The sequence below is a fragment of the Bison bison genome, unplaced genomic scaffold (genome assembly GCF_000754665.1).
Source record: "Bison bison bison isolate TAMUID 2011002044 unplaced genomic scaffold, Bison_UMD1.0 scf7180017864251, whole genome shotgun sequence".
Taxonomy (NCBI): Eukaryota; Metazoa; Chordata; class Mammalia; order Artiodactyla; family Bovidae; genus Bison; species Bison bison.
This window is the reverse complement of record NW_011494823.1, coordinates 1,516,706-1,530,370: the sequence shown is the minus strand read 5'-3', so window position 1 is coordinate 1,530,370 and position 13,665 is coordinate 1,516,706. Positions and strand designations below refer to the sequence as shown.

General features: G+C 44.3%; 1 protein-coding gene across 1 annotated transcript in view; it reads right to left on the bottom strand.

The window, feature by feature from the left end:
* The window catches only part of MAP6 (microtubule-associated protein 6), an 86,576-nt gene extending 73,254 nt beyond the window's left edge, over positions 1-13,322 (bottom strand). The window contains exons 1-2 of the mRNA XM_010847560.1: positions 12,705-13,322; positions 12,097-12,377 (exon numbers count right to left, since the gene is read on the bottom strand). Coding sequence (XP_010845862.1) covers positions 12,097-12,377; positions 12,705-13,322 — 899 coding nt within the window. The remainder of the gene's footprint in view (positions 1-12,096; positions 12,378-12,704) is intronic.
* Between the last annotated feature and the right edge of the window lie 343 nt (positions 13,323-13,665).

The following is a 13,665-nucleotide window of genomic DNA, read 5'->3' as shown; positions in this document are numbered from 1 at the left end:
ATCCATTTGCATGTGCTCTGCACCTTGAATCCTCATAGCCCATAGCCCCAGCCCCTGCATGCTCTTAAGATGCTGCACTGAACTTGGAATAAAAATGATATTAAGCCCACTATATTATTATAATGATGATATTACGATCAAATAAATCCAACCTAATTCCCTGCTTTTATAGTATAAGCCTCTTTCACCATGAACTAAAAGCCCTGAAGGATAGAAGGATTTAGAAAGAAGATGGAAGGTGGATGGGACAGAAAATTGTGAGCAAAATCCAGCAGTGGTTATGTGTGGAGCTTGTCAAGGGTCAGCTCAGCTGGTGATCCGGCTATATCACTCCCTGGGGTCCCTGAGATTTTAATGTTCAACCAGAACTGAGAATCTGCAGGAAAAAGCATCAGGTGTGCGAAGAGAGCAGTGGGAAAAAGTGCTGACTGCTCCAGATATATCAGAGCCTGGGAATCCTTGACCAGAGGCTAAGCTGCTGAGCCCTTGCCCTGGAAGGGAAGAGCATCCATGGGGAGCCCAGGACAAGGAGGCGTGAAACCACTTGTCCTTCTGCCACTGCAGAAGATGGTGAAGGAAGAGAGTATAGGCTTAGGAGAGTGGAAACTGGGGGACAGACAGCTGCCCTCCCAGGAATGGCATGTGGAACTGTGGGAACAAGGCAGAGGGCTGCTTAGTCTGCACAAGAAAGACACAGCTGGAGGCTGGAATGAGGAGAGCCAGGCTCCTGAACCAGCTCAGCTACTGACTGGTGGTCAGTGACCTCAGCCCCCAGACGGCTCTAACTCTATCCTTCATCTTTTAAGAGAGAAAGGTTTACCTTAAAAGGTCATGATAAAGTCTAAATTAAAAGGTATGTTAAATCAGTAAGGCATTGTGTGCTCAGTAAATGAGGTTGAGACTCGGTTATGTCTTGAACAATCTGCTTTTTTTGCTTTCTGCCACTGACTGTTTTTCTCCCACTATTATGGTTTAATGAGGAACAATTCTTAAGGGCCACTCTAAGATATTCCACAACATGGGCCAGCTTTTTGATGTCATTGCAGGAAATAGACAGTGACCACAGGCAACAACACAGTGAAAGGAACTCAGGGTGGGTTTTGCGGTTTGGGGCTTGGGCCCTATTTTCCCACTGAAAGAATTATATCAGGCTCATTGCTACAAAGCCTCTTCATTCAGTTTGAAAGGAAATACACACCGACAATGGACTGTGATGGATCAGAAGGATGGACAAGAACACTACTATGCTATGCGTGTGCAGGTAGCTTGTGCAGGTAGCTTTTGTAGGACCATGGTGGCCATGCTCTCGGTCTCAGATGAGAACAACACAGACACGTGCACGCCTTCCTTGACTGACTCTTCTGCTTGTCCCTGAGATGTCGGGGCTGCTGGGCTCTGGCTGCAGCATGTTCTTCTTCTCACCCCCTTTCTTCCCACCCACTCTGACCCCCACGTGCTTGATCCTCACTGACAGCTTGATATCCAGATATTTCTTTTCTGTTATGTCTTTTCTCCTGAGCATCAAATTTGTATTTCCATATATTTAGTTTGTAATTTGTTTCTCATTTTTTATTGAGGTATAACAAGCAAAATAAAGAAAGTCCATAAATCTTAATGGTTCGGATGTATGTTGTTGTTGTTGTTTGGTCGCTCAGTATCGGACTCTTGCGACTCCCTGAACTCTTGCCTATCAGGCTCCTCTGTCCATGAAATTTCCCAGTCAAGATCACTGGAGTGGGTTGCCATTTCCTTCTTCAGTGGATCTTCCCGACCCAGGGATCAAACCCTCATCTCCTGCAGTCGTTACCACTGAGCTGCCAGAGAAACTCTAGTTCGTGTGTATGGACCCACACAACCACTACCCAGAGCAAGATATATAGCATTTCCAACATCTTGGCCAATTCTCCACCCCACTCCCAGAGATTGTCACTGTTCTGACACCGATCACCATCGGTGATCTTTGCCTGCTTTGCCTGCTTTGTAATTTTATATAAATGGAATTTTATATAAATGGAATCATTCAGTAAGTACACTTCTGTCTGGTTTCTTTCACTTATCATTGTGTCTTTGAGATCTATCCATATTATTGAGTATTGTGGTAATTTTCTTTTCAGGTGGCTTTCAACCAAATCAATTCTGGCATACACAGAGGGCTTTTGGCAATGTCTAGAAAGGTTTTTGACTGCACAACTCAGAGCTGAGTAATGTGGTGTGGAATGATACTAGTAAGGAGTGGAAAGAGAGATGTGGAAAGTAAGGAGCTGCATTTGGGTTAGTTTTACTTTTTAGCTATTATTAAAAAAAGCTGCTATACACATTCTTGTACAAGTCTTCTGCACTTATTTCTGTCAGGTGCCTACTGTGCAATTGCTGGGTCATAGAGCAAACATATGTTTGATTTGAATAGAAAATGCTAAAGAGTTTTATAAGGTGACTGTAGCAGTTTACACCCCTTTCCAGCAGTGTGGGTTTCCATTTTCATTTTCTATTGAATACCTCCATGCAATCCTTCCAAAGACATCTCAAATTTGACTTATCCAAACCTATGCTATCTAGCTGAGTACACGACTGTTTCCCCAGACATCCAAGGCATCCAAAGGAAACATCCCAGACTCTTCCCTTTCACTTTCTGTCGACGTTCACTTAGCCATCGTCTCGTGTTATTTGGTACCATCAGCGCTTGTTTACATCCTTTCCTGGCTGGAGGCCTTCTTCATCTCTTACCTAGACTCCAGCTTCCTTTCTGGACTCTATGCTCCTGGTCTAATTCCCTCCAATCCATCCTTCCCACTGCTACCAAAGTCACCTTTGCTAATATCCAAAACCCAATCCTGCTTCTTCATTTGCTTGTAGGATAAAGGAGCTGGTCTAGCTTGCCTACCTGGTCTATTTCTCACCATTCTATTCTCATCCAATGAGACCTCTAAGCTCTGCTACTGCTGCTGCTAAGTCACTTCAGTCGTGTCAGACTCTGTGCGACCCCACAGACGGCAGCCCACCAGGCTCCCCCATCCCTGGGATTCTCCAGGCAAGAACACTCTAAGCTCTACTGGCTGACAGTTTCTCTTCTGTACTTTTACTCAGACGGATCCCTTCCCCATTGAATGCCTAGTCATCTTTGAAGATTCGGCCTACCAGTCACTTCTCTACTGAACCCTTTCCCTTGATAACCCTCAAATCAAGTAGATTTAACCCTGTCTCCTCTGTGCCCCACCAAACCCTCCATAGACTTTTGTTAGGGCACTGATAACTTTTCAGCACACCTGTATCTGCCTAATAAACATAAGCCTTCCAAGAGCAAGGACTACTTTGTCTTCCTAGGAATTAACCAGATACAGAGAAGACACTAATCAATATTTGCTGGAGTGAAGATGATTTGAGACAATACAAGTTAATATGACTGTGGAGGAGACATGCTCTGTGTAGACAAAGTGTTGGACAAAGTCTGTGCCTTCAAGTTTCATCACTTAAAGATAGACCAGAGGACTCGTGGGTCCTGAGCTCTAACAGGGAAGTAACAGAACCATTTCTGCAGAGCTGCTACATAGATTACAGCAGAAAATGCATCCAAAGTTTCTAGCAGCCTGCCAGGCACATGGGAGACACTTGATTAACCATTATTATTATTTCTAATGGTGAAAACTAGCATTTTTAGTGAACAGCAAGAGAATTTTTAGTTTGCTGGTCAAGGTCCATTTTCAGTTTTCTTCATTTGGCAGAGAATTAGCAGCACACTTGTCTATGTGTCTACAACTGACAATCTGAAAAACCAAAGCTGCATTGATCACAGAGATGGCTCTCTTTAGTTTTAGTGGACACTGTTGGATTATTTGAGTTTTATATCTGGGACACTGAGTGGTTCTTTGTGATTGTAGATTTAGAACTGTCACTGCCTTGACTGCTTTTTTGAAAGCTCACAGATCCATTAGATGCCTTTTTTTTTTTCTAGGAGAGCAATCAACTATTAATGTGTGTATCTTATCTCCTCTCCTCTCCTCTTTGTGGGTTAGTCTCAGTAACATTATATCTAACTGTGCAAGGTCAACCAATGATCCAGAAAAATGCTTTGCACACAGTAAATCCTCAGTAAAAGTTTCCAGGGTGGCATAAGGTTTTTCTGAGATAGCTGTCCAATGTGGTTTCCACGATTAATTTCTTTCCTACTTCTCTTCCCTCCCTTCTGATCAATGGTTTGCCTTTTTCATGGTTATTCCTTCTGCTGTCAGTACCCTCAATGCATGTATCCCTCAGGGCTCCATTCTCTGATGGCTAATTCTCTCTACTTCGTTTCCAGGGTTGATTTCACCTCCTCCCATGTCTTTAATCATTTCCACAGGATGTTTCAAATCACAGCCCTGAACTCTCACTACACTTCAGATCCATTTATTCAGCTGCCCCTTGAAACTTCTCGTCAGATATCTCATAAACAATTCAAATTCTAGATACTAAAAATAAGCTCAACTTCCACTCCTGACTTTTTCTTCTCTACATTCATCATAGAAGTCTAAATAAAAGTCTGTTCCAATGACTAGGACTGTTATCAGTTATGCAAACCAGAAAAATTTATTTTGAATTTATCCTCTTCCTTGCATCTCAGTTAATCACTGAGACCTGTTTTTCAGTAACTATATGTACTATGCTTTAAATTTCAAATCCCAAAGCCACAGTCCAGGCTTTATCATTCTCTCTGGATTATTCCAATAGCTTCTTATTTGCCACCCTTTCTCTCACTTCCCCAGGTCACGAGCCGGTGGGACATTTATAAACTTTAAATCATATTCAACTATCATGTAGTTCCTGAGCCTAGATTCTTTCAGTGACTCATTTCTTTAAAACAGAAAATCCAAACTCCTTAGCCAGGGATATAAAACTGTTCCTAGTATGACCTCTCACAGCATAAAAAGTAAAGGAATAGTAAAATAAGAGGAAAGCTTACTAAAAAGGGAGATGATTTACAAAACCAAAATGTGACTCTGAAAAAAAGTGAACAAACCTTAATAAAACAATTATGAAAAAAGAGAGAAGGCACCAATTAAGTGTGAGAGAGGATTTAACTGCAGATAAGTGGAGTTGACTATAAAATCCACAAGATAACGCTATGAGGACTCATGTCAATAAATTTAAAAATTATAAAAAAGTGATCACATTACCTTGAAAAATATAAATTACTAAAAATTGGCTCAAGAAGAAATACAAAAGCTGAATAAATGAGTCACTATTAAAGACATCAACTTGATAGTAAAAAAAATAGTCTATTCACTAAAAAAGACATGATTACAGAGAGCTTTACAGGAGATTCTTATCAGCTATTTAAGGAGGAACATTTGTTATAAGCATTGTTCCAATAACTGATAAGGAGAAAAATCTGCCTGTCTAATTGTGTAGATATAACCACATTCCAAATATTGCATCAGAGTGATATAAAAAAGGAAAAAGTTTTAGAATAATTTTACCTATGAATATATGTGCAAACATTTCAAATAAAAAGTAGCTAAAGAATTCAGCATCACAAAATACATTTTTATCTAAGTAAGATTTATCCTAGGAATGAAAATATGGCTCAACATCAGAAAAATCTATAAACAGACTAAAAATGAAAACCATATGACTTTCTCAGTTGATGGCCCCAAAAATCATTTAATAAAATTCAATACAAATCCATAGTTTTTGAAACCCCTAGAAATTAGTATAAAGACAAGTTTCTTAGCCTGATATGATGCTGTCTCCTAAAGACACAGAGCAAACCTCATACTTAACGAAAAAACTTTAGGAGCATTCCCATTTGTCGCAGACAAAGATGCCTGTCATCTACCATTAAAATTATACTGGATATCCCCACCAATGTAGCAATATACATACACACAAAAATACACGAATATCAGAATGAAGATGATAAATTGGCATTTACTAAAAGTATACATTATCTCCACAGATGGCCCAAGAGAATCTAAAAACAAAATTAGAGAGTGGTAAAAAGTTGCTGAATATAATATGAACATATAAAAATTAATACATATGAGCAACAACAAATTAGAAAATGTAATAAGATATATGTTGAAAGCAAGAAAGCTAATTTTAAATAGCTCAGAAAAAAATGATAGTATGGTATTAGCTCAGATGAATGGAATAGAACAGAGATCTCAGAAATACTCAAGCATGTGCAACCTATGTGATAAAGAGATATCAGTGGGGATATTAATGCAGAAACTAACTTTAAAAAAGTATATAGGAATAAATGACTTTCCATATGGGAAAAGGAAAATTAGATCCCTACTTTATTCCATACATAAAGCTAAGTCCATTATGTTATTAGAGGCTTAAATATAGAAAAATAAAACTTAAAAACTATTTTGTATGTGTGTATGTTGTCTAGTAGCTAAGTTGTGTTTGACTTTTTTGCGACCCCATGGACTGTGGCTTGCCAGGCTCCTCTGTCCATGGGATTTCCCAGGCAAGAATACTGGAATGGGTTGCCATTTCCTTCTCTAGGGGATCTTCCTGATCCAGGGATCAAATCTGAGTTTACTGCTTGGCAGACAGATTCTTTACTATTGAGCTACCAGGGAAGCTGTATGTGTGTACATGTGTGACTTTTGCAGAGAAAATTACAAAATGTAAGCGAAGGACAAAAATACAAATAAATGGCAAAAATACCATATTTGTGTATGGGAAAATACAGTACCTTAAAGATAGCAAATCTTCCCAAGCAGTGTTTTCCCAAGTAAAGCTTGAAGTTTACTTGCATCAAAATTACCTAGAGTGCAGGACTTCCCTGGTGATCCAATGGTTAAGAATCCACCTTGCAATGCAGGAGATGTGGATTCGATCCCTGGGCAGAGAATTAAAATCCTACATGCCTGTGCACTGCAATGAAGACCCTGCATGCTGCAGCTAAGACCCCACACAGCCAAATAAGTAAATATTTTAAAAATTACTTAGAGTGCTTGTTCAAATATAGATTCTTAGGCTCCATTTTAAACCTGCTGAATCATCGTGTTTGAGGATAAGGCCAGGAATCTGCATTTTAGGAAGCTCTCCAGATGATTCTCTTGTGAACTAAATTTTGAGAAACTCTGCCTTAAGGGAAGAGGGTATAACCTGAATTGCACATGAGAATTATCCGGGGGCAGTTTTAAAAGACTCACATGCACAGGTCATACCCCAGACCCATTAAATCAGAATATCTGGCAAGGCAGTTATGTAACAGCATTTCTTTTTGGCTGTGCTGCAGGGGATGAGGGACCTTAGTTGCCGACCAGGGATCGAACCCTCACCCCGCCTCCCATACAGTGGAAGCACGGAGTCTTAACCACTGGACTGCCAGGGAAGCCCTTGCAACAGCATTTTTAAAGTTCACCAGTGATTTCATTGTACAGCTCAGATCGAGGGCCACCACTGCCCTGGTGAAGGCGCACCTAGAATCAGGTCTCTAAGGTTTGCTGCCCTTCCCCATTTGAACATTTCTTCTAGTGCTAACCGAGTAGGAATCCCACTTTATTTTGATTAAGGAAAACACAATTTCTTTACATAAGGGTTATCACCTTTTGGTGTCCTGAGATTCCCGTCTGATACATAGCAGGGACTTGGTGGTCATTTTCCAAAATTAATTCAGCTAAATGAAACAGAGTGAAATGAATCAATATGTAAGTGAATAAATTCTTCACCAAACTCTAAAAAGTTCACTAGATTCAACAAACCTATATGGTCGTTAGGCACAATATTAAGCTGTGAGAGATGAACAACTTCTCGTTAAGTGTTCCTATCTGGTAGAGGAGGCAGATAGAGACAAAAGTATCCTCCAATCAAGCAGACAATGAGAAGTGCACAGAATATGAAAAGGAAGTGAGAGAAAAAATAGTCCCTCGTGGCAGGACCTGGAGGGCATTGTTGAAAGCTAGTATCTGAGATTGGCCTTGAAGAGTTGCTGGGATTTAGTCGGGAAGATACTAGAGAAATAGGCAATTGCCTGTAGGTATAGGGCGGTTCTGTGTTGTTGCTGCTTAGTCGCTTGGTTGTGTCCAACTCTCTTATGACCCCATGGACTGTAGCCCACCAGGCTCCTCTGTCCCTGGGATTTCCCAGGCAAGAATACTGGAGTGGGTTGCTGTGTTCTTCTGCAGATCTTCCCAATCCAGGGATCGAACCTGCATCTCCTGAATTGCAGGCGGATTCTTTACCACTGAGCCACCTGGGAAGCCCAGGGCAGTTCTGAATAGCATAGCCATGTCAGATGGACCTTTCTCTAACCTTTATGGAAAACTGTGGGTATAGTAAAGACTCCTTTTCTTTCTGATTTACTTGTTATCCCTCTCATTTTTCAAGTACTATTTTACCTCTGGTTTATTAATTCTACCTCCTGGTGCCCCAGCTGATTTCTTCCAGGAAAAGTTGCTTATTAACATTTCTATGGGGAGCACCTGCTACCCCATCTATCACTCTTAACTAATGGCTGGGACAATGGGGTTGGCTGAGAGAGGAATTTTAACCACCTCCTATGACTTATCTATTTTCTGATTGAGAATGCTAGGTCTAAAGTCACAGATAGCTGCTCAGTGAGATCATCCTTAACATTAAAATGAAAATAAAGACATGTTTCTCAATTTTTATAATATCACTTATGTAATATGAATGTAGTGAAAATCAATTTCATGATTACAAATAATTCTAAAGATACCTCAGATACCACTTGAATGCAAAAATACCTGGTTAGTCTGGATAAGCTATGAATTAGAACTGTTGAACAGGGACTATTTCTCAAAATCATAGCATCAAAGGACATTTGATGTTAACTACTGATTGTATACTGCAGGGGAAAACTAAATAGCTTGTATTGATATATGACTCTGGATGAATATATATTTTATATTACATACCAATATATTAAGCTGATGGATTGTGTATCCTTTCTCTAGTTAAGCAAACTACTCACAGTGATGTTATATGACTGATGTCATTTGTGAAGACCATAAGATGAACTAGTCACCATGGTATGAACTACCATCATTTATGTAGAGTGACAGAAGAAATGGATTTGGCAACCAAATTATTGGTAAAATGGAGCCCAGTTTGGCTTTTAAGGTGATGTAAGATACACAGCATACTTAAATTCAAGAGATCCTCAGAATCCTAGCAAGGAAAAGGATGTGAGAGAATAAGGAGGAAAAAAATCAAGTTTACAGATAAGCCTATAATTTCCAGGCATTTTTTTCTTTATTGTACATTTAATTAATTATCTTATTTCTTCGTATCTGCTTTTACCCAAAGTGCATTTCCCTATTATTAATTTTTCTTCTGGAACAAAAATAATATTAAATTTCACATCAAATTTGTCATGTGCTTAAACTGTCCATTAGAGAAATTGATGTCTCTTAGCAACACTTATTCTCTTAATGCTTTCAAACCCTTCTGATTACACAGCAAAATGGAACTACTGACCCCAAAGTCATATGCATAATTAAATTTTACAGCAGACTCAAATTAGAAAAAAGTTTTTTTGAGGTACCCAGAGATTTTTCTGGACAGGTTGATGAAATTCTGATAGCTATGAAAACCCATTCTTGACAGCTGCAAGAACATAGTTCCCCTATTCAGTCCAATCACTTGCAGGATGTATGTAATTCTAACTAGCAGTATGACAGCTTACAGCACAGTTAGGGTATTGTTTAGGAGGAAGAGGCTATAAGAACAAAGGTACATCCCAAAATACTTGGAGTGAATTGTCTGAAGGGTGTTTTTTTTTTTTTAATTTATCATTAATTGGAGGATAATTGCTTTACAATGTTGAGTTGGCTTCTTCTGTACACAACGTGAATCAGCTATAAGTATACATATATCCCTTTCCTCTTGAGCCTCCCCCCACCACCCTATGAAGGGTGGTTTATACCCTGACTGTCTGGCCAATCGCTGATGGACAAAGCAAGTCCTACCAACCTGGAAACTGAGTAGGATCATCAAATGAAATTTGAGAGTCTGGATCTCTCTTGATTGGTATTGACTATATTGAGGTGCTCATGCTCAGTTGCTCAGTCGCATCCCACTCTTTGCGATCCCATGGATTGTAGCCTGCCAGGCTCCTCTGTCCATGGAACTTTCCAGGCAAGAGTACTGGAGTGGGTTTCTGTTTCCTACTCCAGTATTGAGGTGAGAGAGGTTGATTCTGTCTGGTAGGTGGTAAGTTTCCACCTGCCTCAGGGTGGTAGATTGGGAGTATGATGATGAAAAGATCAGTCCAGAAAACTGATGTTAGGCCAGCCTTAGCATTCTTAGGGAACAAAGTGGAGCCTTATAAACAAGAAAGCCATGGCAGAGTCATAAAACTGTATCTTGACTTTGCTTTTGTAGTCCCCTTGCTTATTCATTTCCTTTCTTTTCTTTTAGATCCTCCTTGGTAACAGCATAAAGATTTTGTGAACATTCCACTCTCTCATAGCTAGAGCCAAGAGAAAAGATCTGTGTCCTTGCCTGACCCAGAGCTTTAAAAGGAAGTGGTGTACTCCTGGGTGACCAGTATGATCATGATACTGGTAAACAAAGAAAGAAATGCCAGGTGGGAGGTAGAATTCAAGAAGAAGGAATAGGGGCCAATTGATAAGCTTCCCCTTTTAACTGTGAAATGCTTTCCAGAGGCAAAACCTGGGAGGGGTCTTAACAAAAGACCTTGTCTATCAATGCTGTTCTCTCCTCAGCATAAGAGGGAGTGTCTGTCATATTTACTGCAGAGGGACATCAGTGTGATGAGGCTACATATAAGGTCCTGGCAAAAGACACTAACTCTGCAGTCCTCCTGTCCACACCCTTCTGCAGGAAGGAGGCCGCTGGCTGTGGCATTCATGAAGGACCCCATAAGTCACATTTTGCACACTTCTAGCTCAATCACTCATCAGGAACTTCTACTTCCCCAGAGACCCCAAGACCAATGCCATGTATTCAGAGTCAACAGTAATCTGTTAGCTAATTGTTTTGGTTAGAAGCATAAGGGCAGGACTGAAAGCTAAGCATTCAGAAATATGTATTAAAGGGAGAAAGGGTGAGAAAGCAGACTGGCAGGGCTGAGGCGGCAGCAGAGGGAGAATTCTAGAAAGAAAGAGAGTGAATTGAATATGCTCGGGTTTGAAGGCATTCATTTAAAGGGAATTTACATGTGCTGAAGAGGGGGTTTTTGATGGTAACAGGATGAGAACCACATCTGGTGAATAAGAAAGGCATAGGGAGAAGGCTGGAAGTGTCTTGGACATGGAAATCAAAATAATGAGGTCAGAAAGGAACCAAGATGTACTAATTACCTACCATGTGCCAGGCATAATTCTTCTGAATCATCTCATTTAATCTTCAAAATGTCTAGCACAGTGTTCAGCATATAATAGGTGCTCAAAAATAAGTTGAGTATTTAATATTAAGTCAGTACATGAGAAGACAATCTAAGAGAAGAATCTGTTATCCATCACATCTTACAGATAAGAACCCGAGGCCAAGAAGGGTTAAGAAACTTGCCCAATGTGTCACAAATAGAAGCGTAAGCAATCTGCCTTCAAACCCTAGGGGACTGAAGGAGGAGGGTGCTCTATAAGCGTCTGGCAGGGAATCTTGAAAAGGGTGTGGTGCTTGGGTGTCTGCCAAGGACTGAGATGGAGGAGGGAAGAAGGAAGGGTTGGGTGAACCAGGCTAGGGAGGTGGGGAAGGGATAGAGATCACTCTATTTGGGGGAGGATCTGCCCTGCAGGAAGGCACCAAGACTCTTTGGTGTCAGCTGAGCCAGCAAAGGGCAGCACCCAGGCTAATGAAGCCGGTGGCTTGGGTGGGGCAGAATGGACACAAAGCCTGCGAAGAGACTGCAACGGTCTCTGTTGGGCAGGCAGCGACTTGGGGTGGGGCGGGGATGGGGAAAAGATGGCTGAAGTGGTTAGTGAAAGACTTCAGCAAGATGGGATGGCTAACAGCTTTCACAAAAGAGTCAAAGAGCAGTCGGCCAGGAGTGGGGGGAAGGAGGGGGTGTGTTCTGGAAGGGAGCCGGAGGCCAGGGATGCCTGCGATGCGGGAATCTATGGGAGAGGGTAAGGATGACCAGCCCCGAGGCCTGAGCTGTGGACCGCGTCTCACCTGTAGGAGCTGCTCACTGCACTCGCCACCTCCTCGCGGATTTGCCTGTTGAGCGCGTCGGCCGCCGCACGCCCTCTGCCCGCCTCGGGGCCAGTGGCCTGGACCTGGTCCTGGGCCGCGGGCAGCGGCGTCTGCTCCTGCCCCAGCGCCTCGGCGCGCCGCACCATCCAGGCCGGCCCGGGCTTCTTGCGAGTGTCGCGCTCATCGGCACCGGACGCTTTTCCAGCCGCAAGGACACCTGCTCCGCCAGGGGCAGCCTCCTGCTCCGGGGCTTCAGCGGCCTGCCCCAGCCAGCGCTCCTGGCTCTGCGACACCTCGGCGCGCCGCACCATCCAGGCGGGCCCGGGTTTCTTGCGAGTGTCGCGTTCATCTGCACCGGACGCTTTTCCAGCTGCAAGGACACCTGCTCCGGTAGGGGCCACCTCCTGCTCCGGGGCCTCGGCGGCCTGCCCCAGCCAGCGCTCCTGGCTCTGCGACACCTCGGCGCGCCGCACCATCCAGGCGGGCCCGGGTTTCTTGCGTGTGTCGCGTTCATCTGCGCCGGACGCTTTTCCAGCCGCAAGGACACCTGCTCCGCCAGGGGCTGCCTCCTGCTCCGAGGCCTCGGCCGCTGGCACAGGCCAGCGCTCCTGGCTCTGCGGTCGGCGCTGGGGGGCACGGAGCGCAGGCGCTGCCGCCAGGGAAGAAGTGGCGATCTGCACGGGCTTGGGGATCCACGGGTGGTCCCCGCGGCGCGGCAGCGGCCAGGCACGGAAGTCCTTCTGGTACTGGGTCTCGCGCTCAAAGGGCGCGTCCGAAGGCTGGTATTCGCTGCGCGGCCGGCAGCTTGGCTCGGGCCGCTGCACCTTCCAGGCGCGGTAGTCCTGCCGCATCACCGAGTCCGCGGGACCTACGCTGGAGGTGGAGCCGGAGCCAGAGCCAGAGGTTGGGCCGGGTCCGCTCCGGCCAGAGGAGGCCCCAGACTCTCGTTCTCCGCTAGGCCCTGGCGCCGGCCCTGTTGCCCGGGCAACCGCATCCCCGTCGCCCTGGGCCGGCTGTGTTTCTATGGCGACCGTGCGCGCCGAGGGGGGCGCGGGCGCCGGCTGTTGGTGCGACGGCGGGGCACCCGGGTGCTCGGTGGCCTCCGAGTACTTGGTGAAAACCAGCGGCACGGCGATATCCGCCTTGTCCAGCTGGTTCCAGAAGCGGGCGATGCAGCAGGCGCGCGTGATGCACGGCCACGCCATGGTGCTCGCTGCAGAGCTCGCCCTCCTTCTTGCTGGATTCTAAAGCAAGTCCCTAATCTTCCTCAGTCCCCTGGACGGACCAGTCTGGTTCCCACCTTGTTTTCCTTGGTGGCCTGAGCTACTGCTCCCTCCTGTCTCAGAGAGCACCCGGGAATGTCGGGCTGGCAGAGCTATTACTGAGATAAAAGTCGGTAAAGTCCTTCGATACCTTGCTATAAACGCCTCCTGGAGCCGCCGCACAGGTCTCGGGAGCGCGTTCTGCTGCGGGCACCGCAGCGGGAGACACGGCGACCCGGGTCGCCGGGCGAGGGCGTCTGGGACGCGCCCCTCCCTGCGGCTGCGG